This window comes from Netta rufina (assembly GCF_964035555.1).
Source record: "Netta rufina genome assembly, chromosome: 5".
Taxonomy (NCBI): Eukaryota; Metazoa; Chordata; class Aves; order Anseriformes; family Anatidae; genus Netta; species Netta rufina.
The window spans coordinates 61,016,220-61,033,709 of NC_140128.1; the positions used below are offsets into that span (position 1 = coordinate 61,016,220).

At 48.6% G+C, this 17,490-nt stretch overlaps 1 protein-coding gene across 1 annotated transcript in view; it reads right to left on the reverse strand.

Moving 5' to 3' along the window:
* Positions 1–16,736, reverse strand: part of TMEM260 (transmembrane protein 260) — a gene marked incomplete at its 5' end in the record, with an annotated part of 29,187 nt that extends 12,451 nt beyond the window's left edge. The window contains 4 exons of the mRNA XM_084287107.1: positions 825–1,002; positions 11,847–11,998; positions 12,749–12,780; positions 16,610–16,736. Of these exons, the coding sequence (XP_084143233.1) occupies positions 825–1,002; positions 11,847–11,998; positions 12,749–12,780; positions 16,610–16,736 (489 nt within the window). The remainder of the gene's footprint in view (positions 1–824; positions 1,003–11,846; positions 11,999–12,748; positions 12,781–16,609) is intronic.
* Positions 16,737–17,490: the final 754 nt, after the last annotated feature.

The window sequence follows — 17,490 nt, forward strand, 5'->3', positions numbered from 1 at the left end:
GTGATAAAACACGTTATTTGAGAATTTGCCAAGCTGAGTAAACTACCTCTGTGTGCTCCTGAAATTCCAGGCTAGCCTGACAAAAATCCTTTTATTCACACAACTTAGAGGAGTCACAGCAGGCAAGTCTGTAAGAAGAGAGGAGATCAGGTGTTCAGGCAAATAAAAGTAGAAAGAACAAGGCCAGTGAGCAAGAACACCTTTTGACTGCCGAGTCCGTTTACAAAGTAGAGAACACGGCATGAAATTCAATGTCTCTGTATTTAATAGTGGCATTATTTTAGGGACACATTTAATTTCAGGAGAATATACATTGAACTGCACAGAACTGATTGAAAATTTGGTCGTTTCCATGTTTCATTAGAAACCTGGGTTTCTGAGTTGATGAATTTTCCTGTATGATGCATCTATTTGCCCTCGGGAACATCACAGTTCTGACAACAAACCCTCAAACACCGACAGCCTGGTTTGAGTCTTTGATGCAGAAAATTAAACTTTGCACTGAAATGTTTAGATGAGAATGATTTTGCTTTTTCCTCTTCTATCCCGTGTGTGTAAAACAACAAAAAGCCAAAGCAGATCCAGCACATCCCACCTCAACCCTTAAGGAACGCACACAGATCCTTAAATTTTGGCACTTCTGAGTCCAGGCAGGTCAGGGATCAACACCACCAAGCACAGGTGCTGAACCCAGTCCCCAAATCTGGCCTTTCCTACGTAAAGTAAACTAAATCAATACTAAATGAACAGGAAATTAAACAGACACGTGATGACTAATTGAAAAAAAAAAAAAAGAACTATTCACTTTCCTTGAGATGTTTTACCTTTGATCTCTCTTTTGCAGTGGATGCCTCCTCAAAATGCACGGTAAGAGCCATAAGCAGCCCCACAAACAGATTGTTTAAGCTAAAAACCTCCGCCGTGATGGACCACTGCCATGTTAGACGAGAAAATGAAAACACCCCCGCAGCAAGGATTCCTCCAGCATATGAGCCAGAAAGCCTGCAAACACAGATAACATGAAATCTTCTTTTCCAACAAAAAAGCCTACTTTATTGTCCTTTTTTTTTTTTTTTTTTTTTAAACATACTGTAGCAGCAGAAATTTTGACTGCTACCCAGCATCCTCCCAAAACATTATATGGTTAATATCTTCCTAATAATTTCCTTGCAGAGAATTGCAATTAGGGAGGGCGCACCTCAAGCCGTCCCGTGTATTCGCAAGGCGCTGAATACCAACCGGCTGGCGAGCCAGGCTGCCTTTTTCTCCTGAAACACCGCAAAAAAAAAACACTTAAAGAGTATTCAATTCAGTTCAGAAACCTTGATGAGCAATGACACAGCGGGTCACGGTACGCCGAGCCAGAGAGTCATGCCTCTAACGGGATGCTCTCCGCTGGAGGACACGCGAGCAGCGGTGCAGCCTTAAATTCATGGAGCCCCTGCATAAAGAGTGGATTAGAGCTATTCACGACGGACAGCATTAGCAGAGCTTTCCCGGGGGGAACGTTTGAGTGTCTCAGGGGTGGGTGAGGATTGCAGTGCCCCCAGCCCCGGGATGGAGAGATGCCCACCAGAGCCAGGGAGAGGGGAAAACGAGGGCTGTCCCCAGCTGGATGGACTACGGCACCCAACGCAGCCGCCTTCCCAAATCGGCAGGGAGCCCACGAGGTGGGATTTAGCCCAGGAAACCCATTGCACCTGCTCTGCCATAATAGCTCTGCCCTTCTGGATGTGTTAAGGGCAGCTCTGGCTCTGCTTTTGTTTTTTTTTTTGTTTTTGTTTTTTTTTTCGAAGCGTGGTGGTTTGGGAGGTCTCCCCCGTGGGATGTCGCCCTGAGGAACACCACGCAGGGCACCACAACCGGTCAGTCAGAGACTTGGGCGCCCACACGGGACTTGCTTATGGGGTTCCTCATGGGACACAACTGAGATAAATGGAGAACAAGTCAACAACACCTACAGCCCCTTCACACAGATGAGGGAGGTGCTGGCACAGCACTCTTGAGCAAGGGCTCCTCTCCTTGGTTACACTTTTCTTCCCGCTTTCCTGAAACAACCTAAGCTCTCTCAGTACACTGAAAAGCCAGCACATTTCTGTAGATGTCACAGGAGGACCTGTGCAGCTAGAATTGGACATTTTAACCCATTAAAAATGGGAGGCATTGTTGATGGGAAGGACTGGACGGAAATAATGGCGTGGGATGACCAGATCTCCACTCCTCCTCCTGACATCGGACACCCCAAGTGGCCTGGGGAAAGCCACCCTGCTGCTCCATTAACTGCAGAATTAATTGCAAATTAAAGTGACTACTGATGAACCCCATGCCCCACCACATCTCCCGGGTGCTCCCTAATGCCTCACCACCATGGTGGACTCTTCCAGTGCTTGAGCTTCGTCAACAGAGGTCTAGGCATTGAGCACGAAAATCTCCAAGAGAAGACCTGTCGCTCACTACACGAGGCACTCAGCAAAATAAAAGCCACGTACTGTGATACAGAAATCCCTATAAAAGTGTTTTTGGCATTGCTTAAAATCTTCAGCAAACTCGCAGGTGATTAAAGGTGTTAATTATTACAGGTTTTCTACCAGCAGTATCCCAAAGTCGCACAACCTCATTGAGAAGGTGTTCACGAGCACTGATGCTGCTCCGTTGGCTTTGTTACCAAGCCAGCTCAGCATCTCCATCACCTCCAGGAGAGGTGGGAAACACAACAGGTCTTCCTTCTCCTTTAAACAGCACTGAGTTTTACTCAGAAAGAAATAAAATTTGTAAATCCCTCTGAAATTCTTGCAGCGAAATAAAGCAGAAAAGGTAAAACAACTTCCCCAAACTCCTTGGGATGAAAAGCAGCTTACTAGGCACAACTCCTGATCGTTTACCAAGTCTTCTTGTCTTCCCCAGAAAAGACTCGAGCGCCTTACCAGAGTTCAAATGAGCTTAAGGAGCGCCTGCCCTCTCGATAAAAAGTCTCAAACCTGCGCTTCAAGTTTTAGGAAATGGGGATTAAGCAAAAGCTACTCAACCCCAAACTTAAAGACTTATCCTGGCTGTGTGGGCAGGGGGCAGCTCTGCTCCCCGTCCAGCCGCCAAGCTGCACAGGGTTGGGATCCAGCACTGGGCACATCCACAGGTCTTTTCTTAAAAAGAGCTGGCACTGCCTGGGAAACCCTCAGGAAAGCCAGCCTGCTAAGCCTCCCGTGTGAAAGCGTGTTGTGTGTATGGAGCACTGAGCTCCTACAAGTATAGCAAGTGCTTTAAAAAAAATAAAATAGGAAGAGGCTGAATTCTTTGAGATCATCACAACAGCATCTGGCAAATGCAGTTTGGCAAACGCAGGCTGGAGAACCAAAGTTTTTTCCAGATGGCAATGATGCACTTACAACTCTGCTGATTCAGAGAAATGGGATTGATAAGACCAGGTAACCCCAGACGAGGATGAAGGCCTGACCAGCAGAAAATAACACCTCACGCAGGTCTACTCAAAGCAGCAGCTCACAGTACACAGCAGCACTGGCAGAAATGAATCCCACATGACTCTGATACACGATGCTGGGCCTGAATTAAGTCAGGTCTGCCTTGAGGCTGGGCTAACGTGACCAAAATTGGACCTCCCCACACCATTACAACCACCTCCTGGTAGCCCCTTGGGCTCCTCCAGCACGGTGTGGCACTGTGCTGCCCCTCTCTTGTTGCAGAGCCAAGAGAGCCCTCAAAAAGTTGTCCAAGGAGGTGACAATCAGCTCAGGCAGAGACAACACAGGCCCACTGCAGAGCAAAAAACATCTCCAGGGTGGAGGAGACACTGGTGGATGCTAAGTCATGTAAGGCAGAAAGACACGAAATGGAATGGAAGAGGCCCAAAGATGGGAATGAAATAGAGAAGGGAAGAACTGAAAGAAAAGGGGCAGGGACTGGACCGTAAGTCGAGAAGCATGAAACTGAGAGGATGAAAGTGTTTGCAAAGCAGGAGGCTTCCCTGCAATCTGCCACGGAAGAAGCTGTTGGTGACAATGTGTTGGTAAAAACAGAGGGATCAAGGACATCAGGGAGCCAGCAGGCAACGACTCCTTTGGAGACAGGAACATTTTACTGGTTAAGAGAGTAGGTTGTGGAACAAGGAACAAGAGAAAAACATGGGCACAACCCCATTCTAAGGCTCTATCCAGCTGGAAGGAGGCTGCGCTTGGGCTAGGCAGAGGAAGGCTGGGTCCCTGAGAGGAAAGCACTGAGGCAGCACCACCCTACCTTCAGAACAGCCTCAGCACATGGAAATTGGCTCATGAAAGAAAAGGTTTGCAGCCAATGCAACATGGGGAAAGCCTCCATCATTTCTCCTAAGGATATTACAGCTAACGTCGTCAGGCCCGCTTTGATAAGAAGTGAAGCAGAGAGTTTGAACACAACCTGCCTTCTGGCCTCCTTCATCTTACTTGGAGGAGAAGCCAAGGGACTTGCATTTCTGATCAGTTTGGGGCAAGGCCTGCACGAAGCACATGAAGCACTTCAAAAAAAAACAATAAAATAAAATAAAATAAAATTATACAAGCAGGAGGAAGGTCCCTTCCTATCAGTCGACTAACTATAATCCTGTGAACATGGGCAGAAACTCCCATCATCTTATCACGCACTCATGAGGGACAAGAACAGTCAGTCAAGAAGAGGTCACACAGCCCTTTGTGGGAAGTATTTTGCCATGACATCCCTAAACATAAAAGGAAAAGACGAGAAAAATTATTTTGTTTTCCTGTTCAGGCACCAGAGTGAAAGAACGTGTGCCCAGGCCTCAACTCCAAGGGCACGGGCAGCACAAACTTGCTGTAGTTGGCAGTATTTAGGCTGCAGCTTGTTGTTAAGAGTTAATTCAACAAGGAAAAATCAAATAAGGTATTTAAATATTTTTTTTTGCTGCCGATTTGTGTCTAATCACTAAAACATGTCAATATGCAATCCGAAATTTAGCCTCTGTACTAACTTTGATAAAACTTTTTGTTAGCCAAGAGCATGGGTTACATCCATCTGCATTTAACCAACCTGATCAACTTGATCGGCATTTTTATTTTTTAATTTAGAAAATAAAAGCTGACATTTTGTATTTCATAATTTGCAGGAAGTTATTAAATGATTTGGATAAAGCTATAGAGGGATGAGAACTGAAGCCTAACTGAAATGTTTTAGTAAAATGCAATCTTCAGTGTACTGAGTTCATACAGAAGAAAAGCCAGCTAACCAAAGCTTGTTGTATCTTTGAAGCTAACGCATTAAACACTGGAAACACCTATCTGTACCTAGTAAAATAAGCTGATTATTTCTTCCTTCTTTTTCCTCTGAAACTTTAGAGGTAGCAAAATCTTTTTTTTTTTTTTTAAATAAAAAAATTAGTGACTCGAGAAACAACTCTCCTGCTTTTAAACACCTGCTCCAATGAATTAATTTTTTTTTCCATTTCATTTCCCCCTGTGCCTGCAGTGGATGACCATGCTGTTAGTGCTCCCGTGGCACTTGCACAGGCTGCAGGTGCATCACCAGCAACTTCTGCCTCTGCACTGCTGTAGCAAAGGTATATCATTTGAATATGTTTATTTCATGGTATAATAGACCAGAGCATTACAGGTTTAATATTTCAAATTTTTTTAAGTGGTTTCACTTGTTTGGTTTATTAAAAAAAAATACTTTTTTGATGCAGATTAAAGAAGGAAGGGACTTCGAAGACCTTTCACCTGACTTCTCCTGAGTGTGTCTGTGCATTGGTGCTGAAATAGAACTACTTTTTAAAAAGAAAACCAAGACCAAACACAAGTTGAGGACCAAAGAGATGATAATTACCCCCCAAGCCCCATTCCCTATGGGTTCACTGCCTCTTAGCCACAAGCACTCATTGCCCAAAGCTGGTTCCTCCTGCTCCCAGCACCGAAGAGCCAGTGGGAGACAGCAGGGAGCAGGGACCCAGCTTTCCTGCTGCCTCGGGCACCTTGGGGGGCTCCACGGGCACTTAAACCATGCCCGCAGCCTTCATCCCCAGCACTGGAGGAGGAGGAGGCTGTGAGGAGCTCGGCGTGGCTCGCCCATCCCGCTTGAGTCTTCGTGGCCGTCAGAAGATATTAACACCCAAACAGGCAAGAAAGCCACAAATTAAAAAAAAGGGGACGATCAGAATTGGCTAAGGAGCATTGATCCAGCGGGGATTTTGGCTATGGGGACCCAGCTCCTCCCGGCACCCCATCGCACAGGGCCTCCTGGAGTGGGGGCTTGAGGCAAGGACACCAGCACCGTGGCTCTGTACGGTAACACCGAGATAAATGCATTTAGGAAATGCCCCGCTGAGTGCTCAGCACTTCCTAGCAAGGCAAGCTGCAAACAACTGTGCTTCCAGCCACCAAATCCAGGAGGAAACTTCTCTCCCCGTGTCTTTTTTACCAGAAAGGGTAGTTGAGTTAGGCTCGATTCACAAACTCAGAAATCCTTAGAAAATAGGTAGGCTTCATCCCGGGCGCTCATAATAAACGGTGCCTGCTTCCAGCAGCCAAAAAGAATAAAAAAAGAAAAAGAAAAAAAAAAAACCCTCTCAGTAGGAACCGGCTTTAGCAATTTAAATGTTTTATAAGTTTTTTTTGTAATTGCAGAAACTTTTCCTAATCTGACATTTGTTAAAACCCCTTATTAGAAATTATGCAGCCGCGGTAGCTGCGGCAAAAAAAAAAAAAAATTAAAAAAAAAAAAAAAAAGAAAAAAAATAGAAAAAAAAAAAACTGGAGCTGGCTTCACAATTACCAAGTCAGCCCATGCAGCCCTCCGCTATTGTGCGGGGTGGCATAAACCCCCCGGCGGGCTATCAGCTCCCTGGCAGGCAGGGGGCTGCGCTATTCAAAGCGCGAGATACAAGCTGCGGGGCACAAACCTGGCAGCTCCCATCTGACCCCACAATCCCCGGCTGGTGACAGCTCCAAGCTCCATGGCAAATTAGGCCTTCTCACATTACAATTGCAGGAGACAGATTCCATTAGCGGTATCTGAAATTGAGTGGAGAGCTGCTCTGTTATCAGACTTGACTCATAAGCGCCGCTATTAATCAGAGCTATGATAGCATTTATATATTTCAAGCTATCTGCTGCCGCTGTGATATTCCGCTACAAAGGGTTGATGGGACTTAGGGAAGTGAACAATAGAGCTTTCTGGGAAAAGCAGAGTAAATCAAGAAAGTCTGTGACTTCCGCACATTCTGAAGGGATTGCGGTTTACATAAATTTTCTCCCAATTGGAGATTGAGCTCTTCCTCATCTTACACATGGGATTTAGTTGTCACTCAATGGTAACAGCTGTGAAAAGGTGAAGCGGCCCACCGCTCGGAATATTGCCTCCGCTTTTAAAGCAATTAACCCATGAACAGGAGGATACCTGGTGATATCAAAGGGATTAAGCCAGGCAGTGCATTATTAACATTTCCTTGAACTAATTCTAACTCTGACTAGCTGTCAGAAAAGACTCTTCAGTCTTTAAAAAAAAAAAAAAAAAGAGTTTTTGCCCTGCTTTTTCTCTCCCCCCCTCTTCAAAACGAAGCGGTTATTTCAGCCGAATGTGCGTACTTTAGAGCAAAATGCAAATTAACAGCTTTGCTAATGGCTTCGAACAGGCTGAACTCCACGCCGTTTTCTTAGGGCTACGAGAGGAGAAAAACATACGATCAATTAGCCAGGGGTCACGCTAGATATTGGTCTAAAAGCAAATTAACGCCGCGGTACCTTCCATTCTTCTCTCCCTCCTAAAACTTGGTAACTACTTGTTACGCGCGCAGAGCTCCTTTCAAAACTGCGTTTTGCTACAATGGCAATAATCTAAAATAATCTGGAATCGGGAAAATCCAAACACGCCCCTTAAGTAGATTCCTCGCTCCCCAAAGCCCTGAGTTCCCATTTCCCCACGCTTCGCCGACGGCCAAGGGGGCAGCGGAGCGTGCTCGAGGCTTTCCCCCCTCGATGAACACCCACAGCCCTGCTCTGTAATCCCCTTCCCGCGGCGTTTCGAGCTGCCCGAGTCCCTGCAGAGGATGCTCTGGGGTCGCTCTGCCCGAGGAACGGCACCGACACCCCTGCAATCCCCCAAAGCCTGCCCAGAGAGCGAGTCAAGCCGCCGGTGACAACCCATGCAGCACCCCGGTGGATCCCAAGGATGCCGAGGAGTTCCCCACGGGCAGCAGGAAACTTTTTCCAGCACCGGTTTTAGGGGAGCACAACGCTGGCTGCAGGGTGGCTGGCGACTTCCACGCGGGGTTTTTCCTCCGTTCAGCCACGAGCTCCCTCTGGGAAGAGCCACGTCCTCCTAAACACCCAGTCCTTCCCGTGGGAGCTCCAGGAATGGCAATGCCAGAGCAAGGAGGCTCAGGACGGCGAGGTGCCGCTTCCAAAACACCGCTGTCATTCCACCAAACACATCTCCACCGCTCCTCTGTGTTAGGGGGGGAGAAGAGCAGGCTACGGCTCATACACAGCCCCAGCTTGTTGCTTACGGACTGGTTTGGGGGGGCAGTGATGTGCTAGATATATTCTATTTTGTATATGTATCATAAAGGTCCCAAATTTAACGCAATAAAGGTCCCAAATTTAACACGATACCCAGGACAGCAAGAGAAGAGAAGCGAGGCGCTCCGTTCCACGCAGCGTTTTTCTCCTTTTCAAATCCCAAATGCAACTCAGAATAAAGCTGGAAAAAATTACAACAAGTCCTTCGGAAATGCCACCTCCTACTCTATCACTGCACCTGCAATAATTTAGCTTCGTATGGTTCCGTGGAGCAAACCAGCCAAGCTATGGAAGGTGGAAAAACTGCACGTAAAGCAGGGAAAAGCAAACTATTTCTCTCCGCAACGGAGAATGCAAAGAACGCATCATCTGTGCAGAAAATTACACTTTGGCAATCATATTATAAGAACATAATTGGTTTACTTTGTAAACTTGCTATGCTTTGCCTCCCACAGTAAAACAAATAAATATTTGTTTAAGGAAACAATCATATAGTCGCACTCGCTGCGCCCTACAAACATAATGCCGCTCGCCCGTCTTTCAAAGCGGAGACGAATTATTTGCATCAGTTACAAGCAGCCTGAGCAAACTCTTTGTAAATGCCATTTTACGATAATTACAAGCGATTTCTTAAGACCGCGCGGAGGGGAAAACCATATTTGATAACTAATTCAAAAGGAGCAACGCGCTCGTTCGGGGATAGTCTGGATTACTGACAAAAGGGGCTTTTTTTTTTTTTTTTTTTTTGAGGTCCAACGCAACTTTGCTTTGAGAAGCACGAGCCGTGCTTAAAAACGAACGGAGCAGGAGCCAGGGCTGCTACTTATCGACCCCGCGGAGCATCCCAGCACCGAGTACCTGGGCAAGGAGAGAGCTGGTTAAGGGATAAACGCGCCGAGCGCCGTTCGGTCCTAATCCCGCACGCGCAGCCTTGCCCTAAATTGCAATAACTAAGAGGGAAAATAAACTGTCCTGACCCACCGGCGACTAAAGTCGGGGAACGGCACTTAAACAAACGCCGGGCACAAAAAATAAAGGGGCTAAAAGGAAGAGATTTACTGTACGCAGAGGCTGGGAAACGCGGAGAAATCCCCCCTCCCCGCCCCGCCGCGCTGGTAAACAGCACCCGTGCCCGGCTGGTGGGTTTGCAGGCAGAAAAGAAAGGTTTTAGAGGTTAAGTTCAGGTCAGACGACAAATGAAATTGTAACAGCCCAAGTGACATTGTATAATGTCTTCTTCCACTCAATCAATAGGGCACTGTGAGCCCCATTACCATAGAGATGGCTTCCTCCCTTCTGAAGGGTGTCTATTGTTTGACGAGAGAGATTTGCCACTTGAACCGTGTTGCTCCCAAAGGATGTGTACTTCATCAATTATTTGTGCTCCTAACATCTACATATTTTCATATTAACGTCCCCAGCGCTCGCGCGGCAGAAGGAGCAGCCGCTCGTTTTTTTTTTTTTTTTTTCCTCTGCTACTGAAGGGCTTTCAGGGGTCACCCCGGCAGCTAAATTTTAATTAAAACACCCAAATGCGGCAGGATTTGATAGCCTGGTTTAGAGCCTTTGTGGGTTCGTGCAATCCTGGTTAAAAACAAAACGGGCTGCCTTCAGATATTTAAGGCTTCCAAGCAGGCAGTGCCAGCAAACGGCTTTCAGGAAGATTTTTTTTCAAGTGGCAAGAGAGAAGAAACTTTTTTTTTTTGCCAAATGAGTGTCTTACATTAATCAATTTTAAGGTGTTTAACAGGAGAACCATAACGTTGTAATTTGTAGATAAAAGTGACCTGCAACACCTTACAATTTATTTCAAAAATCAATTGGTGCGAGGCTGAATAATTGATTGCCAGTCTCTGCCTTACACCTATAAATAATTTTCTGCAAGTCCTGACAGCTTCTGTCACCTCCCAGTCCCAGGATTGCTGGTCTTCCACGCAAGTTTTATATTTGACAGAAGGAACACCTTCCAAATCCAATTAAAAAAAAAAACAAAAAATAAATAAAATTTAAACCTCTAGAAGCGTAAAGAAAAGTCTCAAACTTGGCTTGCCGTTCCCCCAGTGCGTTCCCATTCCTCTAACACAAGGATCACATCCTTGCCCAGCAAAAAAGGGGCATGTAGGGAACCGTTGTGTGCGACTCGAACCTAAAAAGCAGGGCACGGTGACTGTCATAGTGGGAACAACTGTAATTGAAAAATAAAAAAATCATCACCCAGTAATTCAAAATATTCAAGAGATTTAGCAGCTCCGTGCAGGAGTTTGGAATATAACCAGACTGTGCTCTGATATTGGGCTCGGCACCACACCACGACGCCCAGCTCACCAAATACGCTTTGCAATATGGGGTGTTGAATTAAAAGATGCTGCTTTAATTACACACAGACCCTAAAAGTAAAATCATTCCCTTCCAAGGCAGCAGTCCACGAGACCTGCTGCTGCGTGCTCAACGGGACCCAAAGAGCAACTCCCTTTTAGCTGGGGAAGATGCACACGGATAGACCCTGCAAAGGGTTTAAGGGGGCTCGAGGCCCTCGGGCTGCACAGGATCTGCTCCCCCTTGAGTCCTGATTTTATTTCTAGCTGCACCCACCGCCTGGACGGGCTTCCCTGAGGGGGCTCTGCTGGCTGGGAGGATGAAAAGGGCTTTTCCCCGAGCCAGCAGAGCGCCCCACTTTGTCCTTGAGGATCGCATCCCCAGCCCCCCGACACAATTCCGCATTTCACTAACGGCCTGGAAAGGCGCCCTATGTCCCCCCCCTTCCTCCCCACGTCAGAGAACATCAGAAATTGTTTGTGCGGGTTGCGATAATCCTCTCCGATCTGGGTCAGGAGGAGGTTAAGAGCGGCGAGGACTCGAGCATCAAAGCAGCCCCCGGGGGTCACCAAAACCCCGGGCCGGGACCGCGCGCACCTCCCAGGGGCAGGGGTGCGGAGACGGCCGGGTCCGGGGGTGCTGCGGGTAGGGTCCTGCCTCGGCCAGGAGCTGCAATTAACTGGAGTTCCCGGTTTAGCCGTAGGTGAAGCTCATCTTGTTAATTCAAACGGACCATCTGCATCTTCGGAGAACGACAAACTTCATTAGTTCTGCTTAGTTAGCCCGACGGCCGCCGCGCGATAACGAGCCCGAGCAACCTGTCACGTCTTTGTAAGGGGAAGGGCGCACTTTTTATTATCACTATTACTATTAAAAAAAAAAAAAAGAAAAAGGAGGAAGCTTTTGTGATGGAAAGAAGGTCAAAGCCAGATTAAACCGCTGCGGAGGAAGCAGCTCCGGCGGGGGCAGCACCCGGACGGAGGGGACCACCCGGGGGCACCCCGGGGACCGTACCTGAGCGCCGTGTAAAAGAGCAGGGAGGCGGCCGCCGCTCCCAGCACGCTGCCGAGGAGGTTGATGCGGGATGCGGGGGTCCCACCGGGCAGCAGCCCCAGGGCCAGCCGGGCCAGCAGCGTGAACAGGGGGTAGCCAGGAGGGTGGGCGACCTGCGGGCACAGAGGGACACGGGGCTGAGCGCGGCACGGCGCGGGGACGGCGGCATCCCAGCACCGGCCACCCCACCGAGCTCGATCGACCCACCACCAACAGCGGGGTTCTGTTTTTTTTTTTTTTTTTCCTCCCCAAAAGAAAAACAAACAAGGGGTTTCGTGCCAATTTTCACCCCGCAAATATTTCTTCCCTGGCTGTCTCCGCCACAACGAGCGGCTGAGCGGAAAGAGGTGCCACGTCGCGTTACCGCGCCTCGAACCGCTCCTTGTTTGGGTTCGCGGGATATTAGGGTCATTCAAAAGGCTGTTTGGGAAAAGAAAAAAAAAAAAAAGGCAGATTCGGAACTATTTTATTGGTTAGCAAGTTGAAAGACCACACTGCTATCGGATTACCACCACGCTGACAGTCCTAAGGTCTTGCCTAAAGGGATCATGCACCATAATAAAGTTTATTAAATAATAAAACTTATTAAAATTGTTAACCCGATTTATTTTATTCTCCCCAGCTTATACAAAATTTGGGTTGATAATAAGCCAGCTACTGTATATACAGTAAAGCCTTTGCTTTATAATTTAGTTTAATTGGATTTAAAACTTGAAGTAAATTGTCGCGTGCTGTACTTATAAGTTAGTAAAAACTGTGGTTTGAAAATAAATTAATCTACTTTACTCCATGCTTAATTAAACTTCCTTAATTCCTAAAACTGTTAATGAGAGCATTGATTAAACAATAAAACTAATACTTACTCCAAGCTCATATGCGGCTGTGATCAGCTCCCCTGTGAAAAAATAATGTAAAACCAATAATTACTATTAGGAAATGACACTCCTCCAAAGTTTTCAAAATCCAAATGCTTGCATTGGGGTTTTGCATTAATTTGACTGGATAAAACTGTAAATCTGCAGAGATTTAACAGCATGAAATTTTCTAAGAATATTTTCTCCCTCTGATGTCACTGCGCAAAATATCTTTTGTGTGTTTTCGCGAGACTTTTTACCAACTGATAAGCGAAAGCGCAGGTAGGTCTGGTGCACGAACGGCCGGAGATCCCCAAATTGCCGATGTCTGGGTGTGTGTGAGTGGTTTTGATTTAAAACCAATTGATTCAACAACTCCAGTGCTGCCGTTTGCAGCGCTCATTCAGCATTGTTCCTTAACAACAGGCTTGTTTCTCGTTCAAATAATTAAAAAAAAAATGCAGATTTGTGTTTTTACAAGGGGCAAAACGAAGCACTGTGCCTGCAAACGTGTCCATGGGGCTGCTGCTGTTCCTCGGCGCTCCGGCAATCCCTTCAGCAGCCGCTCTGCGAGCAGCTCTGTACCTGTCAGGGTCCCCGCTGCACAAAACCCCTCAGATTTTGCATTTTATTTCATTTGACAGCAGCTGGGAACGCTTGGAGTTTTCGGAGAGCTCCACGCTGAAGCGTTTTGCAGCGGTGCCGTACGAAATATATTCGACACGCACAAACACGTTCAAAGATGGGCACGACAAAAGGGGCAAAAAAAAATAAGAATTAGGGCTGGTGCAGAACAGAAACGCCAGGAGGAGAGGTCCCCCCTTCACCTGCTGCTGCCCTAAATTTGCACGACCCATTTCTGCCATCGTGAAGCCTCATTTGAAGCCCATAAGAGCCCAGGTGCTTGGGGCAGCTCCGTCCCATCACGGGATGGTAGAGCTGCAAAAAGAAGTTGCTGGTTTTGATGCTGAATGAGCAGCATTTTAGTTCCTGCATGTTACGTTAATTTTCAGTCTTGACTTACAAAAAATGATGAGTTTTGAAACAAAGGCACCAGTGAATCCCCAACTGCTGCTCCTGAATGCCATAAAATCATAGTTATCATCCCAAATGTGCAAGGAGCACCAGGGCTTCCTGCCTGAACACCTCTCCAGGGTGGATTTTACCCGGCTTGCAAACACCGGCTTCTTTTATAGCTCCTCTATTTGAGGGAAAAGTTTCAACCCATTGCTAAAGTCCCCCAAAAAGCAGACACAATGGGAAAGCCACCCCGAGCTCAGCTGGCTCTGACATGGCTTGTGGTGGCAGACCCCAAGGGGAGCCATTTGGGGGTACCATCCCCGAGGGCAGCTCCAGGACATGCCCTGCCCCATCCCTCTTTCCAGTACACCCTAATTTTTCCTACCCAAACCCGCACCAAATAGGCCGAGCTAAGGAAGAAAACCCCAAATTCAGCTTCCCAGGAGCCGACACGTGCTGACATTTCTGTCTGTCCGTCTCGAGCCCCCAGTACAGGCGTTCTGCAAACAGGCCCCAAAACACCCAAAAACTGATTTATCCCCAGCGAGGTTGGGAGCTGATGTCTGAAACATCAGAGTTTTTTTTTTTCCCTTCCCTTTTATTTTTTTTTTTTTTGAACTTGAGTTTATTTGATCCCTTTTTAAGCTGTTTTAACATTTGTGGATGTTCCCAAACGAGCTCAAAAACTCGCTCTCATTCCTTTATTGTAAAAGTAACGGGAGGAAGCTGCCAATGGAAACTTTTGCCTTTCACATTTTAGGATTACCGCGAACAATTAAAAACATACAGATAGCTCAAAAAAAATAATAAATAACGAGCTCCCTGCCTGAAAGCAGACACAGCAAATCCTGAAGCACCTCTTTACCCACACAAGCAGCTTCGGTGATTTCGATGGCACCAGCACCAGAGCCGTGCCCACGGTCAGAGCTCCTCCAGGGCTGGTTCCCCCCCGTGTTGCACAGGGGCTGCTCAGACCATGAGAAATGAGGGAAATAACCCCAAAAGCCATATTAAGCCCAAGCTGGGATGAGCCCACCTCTGTTCAGCTCCAGTGAATGGACGAAATTCAGGCAGCAGGCTTGGAAAAAAGTTAAAAAAAAATAGGGACCGGAACAGGCTGCGCCCTGCTCCGTCCCATTTGAGGTGGTTTTTGGCATCCCAGAGGAAAATCCCAAACTCAACCCAGGTTTCTGGCTCAGCACAGGGCTGACAGCTCCGGGCAGGGGCACCACACGCTTTAATGGGATCGTACTACCCGTCAGGGAGCACACGGGCAGAGAAAAGGGTAGGAACTGTGAGGTATTGATCGTCAGGTACTAACTGGTGGGACCAGAGGGAGCAAAGGCAGCCCTTAAAAAACATTAAAATCCCACTGATTTATTTATAAGGAATTTTATGAACAGCTTGGATCCGAAATGAGACACGGACAGAGCTGGGAGAGGGTTTAGGGGATCCAGGATGGGGTTTAAGGGATCTGGGATGGGGTTTAAGGGACCCATTCAACTCTTTATGATATGAAAGAGGGACAGTAGGTCTGGGTATCAGACCCTATCTGATGAGCACCCCCATAGGTTGACTGCAAAGCACCAGACCCTATAAGAGGGTGACCACCCTTACAGGGCAAAACCAATGCACCAGACCCTATAACAGGGTGAGCACCTCAATGGGGTGACAGCAATGCACCAAACCCATATGGTGAGTGTCAATGGGGTGACAGCAGTGCACCAGACCCCATAATAGGGCAAGCATCCCTATGGGGTGACAGCAATGAAACAGACCTTATAATGGGGTGATCACCCCTATGGGATGACAGCAACCTACCAGACCCTATAATGAGGTGAGCATCCCTATGGGGTGACAGCAATGAACCAGACCCTATAACGGGGTGATCACCCCTATGGGATGACAGCAACGTACCAGACCCCATAACAAGGAGAGCATCCCTATGGAGTGGCAGCAATGCACCAGACCCTATAGGATGACCACCCTTACGGGGTGACAGAAAGGCACCAGACCATGTCTGACTAACAACCCTATAGGGTGACTGCAAAGCACCAGACTCTATAAGAGGGTGACCACCCTTATGGGGTGACAGGAATGAACCAGGCCCTATAGGATGACCACCCTTATGGAATGACAGCAAGGCACCAGACCCTATAATGGGGTGAGCATCCCTACAGGATGACAGCAATGCACCAGACCCTGTAAGAGGGTGACCATCAATACGGGGTGACAGCAATGAACCAGACCCTAAAATGGGGTGACCACCTTTACAGGGCAAAAGCAATGCACCAGACCCCATAACAGGGCAAGCATCCCTACGGGGTGACAGCAATGCACCAGATCCTGTACAATGAGCGTCCCTATGGAGTGGCAGCAATGCACCAGACCCTATAAGAGGGTGACCACCCTTGCAGGGTGACAGCAATGAACCAGACCTTATAATGGGGTGAGCATCCCTATGGGGTGACAGCAATGAACCAGACCCTATAGGCTGAGTACCCCTATACGATGACAGCAGTGCACCAGACCCTATAATGGGGTGAGCATCCCTACGGGCTGACAGCAAGGCACCAGCCCTTATAGGGTGACCACCCTTACAGGGTGGCAGCAATGCACCAGACCCCATAAGAGGGTGACCCCCCTTACAAGGTGACAGCAAGGCACCAGCCCCTATACGACGACCACCCCTATGGGCTGACAGCACTGCCCTCCCTCCCCTCACGCTGACCGACCCCAAACCCTCAGCCCCACCTCCCCGCGGGGCCGCCCCGACCCCAAAACGACCCCAAACGACCCCAAACGACCCAAAATCCCCCCCGGGCGGGCAGGCGGCGCTGGGTACGTTACCCGCGTCCCCTCCGGGCAGCCCTGCCGGCAGCGTGGCCCCATACACGGCCGCCACAGCAGCGCCCAGGGCCCCGGCGGCGGCAGCGGCGGCGCCGACCCCACACCCGGCCCCACCACCCGCGCCCATGCGGCGCCCCCGCGCCCGCCACTTCCGGCTTCGGCCGCGCCGGGCGGGCCGCACCACTCCGCACCCCTCGTGGGGGGGGTGAGTCGCCACTTCGCCTTCTCCTCCTCCTCGCTCCCTCCGCCTGCCCTCCAAAAGACGTCTTTAACAGAGAGGCGGTGGGAAATAAGCGGCGGTTAGAGTCTTGGAGGGCTCCTGTAGGCTTTGCTCTGTCACTCTTTCCCCCCCTCTGGGGAGGCTTGGTACGGTCGGGAAGGCGGGGAGAGCCGTGCGGCGGGGCGCGACCACCGCGCGGCTTTGGGGGGGTGCGGGGTGAAACCACGGCGGAGCGGCGCGGGGGGGGGAGCACCTGTGGGCGGGAAGGGCGGGGCCGCCTCAGGCGCCGTGCCCCCGCGCCGCCATCGCCTCAGGCGACGGCAGCCACAGGGCTCGGGGTTGTCCTGAGGCGGAGCCGGCGCTGCCCTGCCCCAACAGCCCCTCCACGCACTAAATTTTAAATATTAATTCCTCACATGCCGCCCAGTGAGGGCTTCCCCTTCCAACTGATGTAAATCCAGAGCGAAAGCAGCCGGGCTCTGCGAAAAGTGGCACACGCAATGCCCGACGGCTCCCCACAACATGTAAATCCTAAATCATCCTTCCACATGTAGTGCTCAAAGTACAGATGTGTATTGTGTAAATAATAAACAAATAAACAAACAAATACATAAACAAATAAACAAATTAAATAAATAAAGCTTTACGCCCCGAGTGGGGT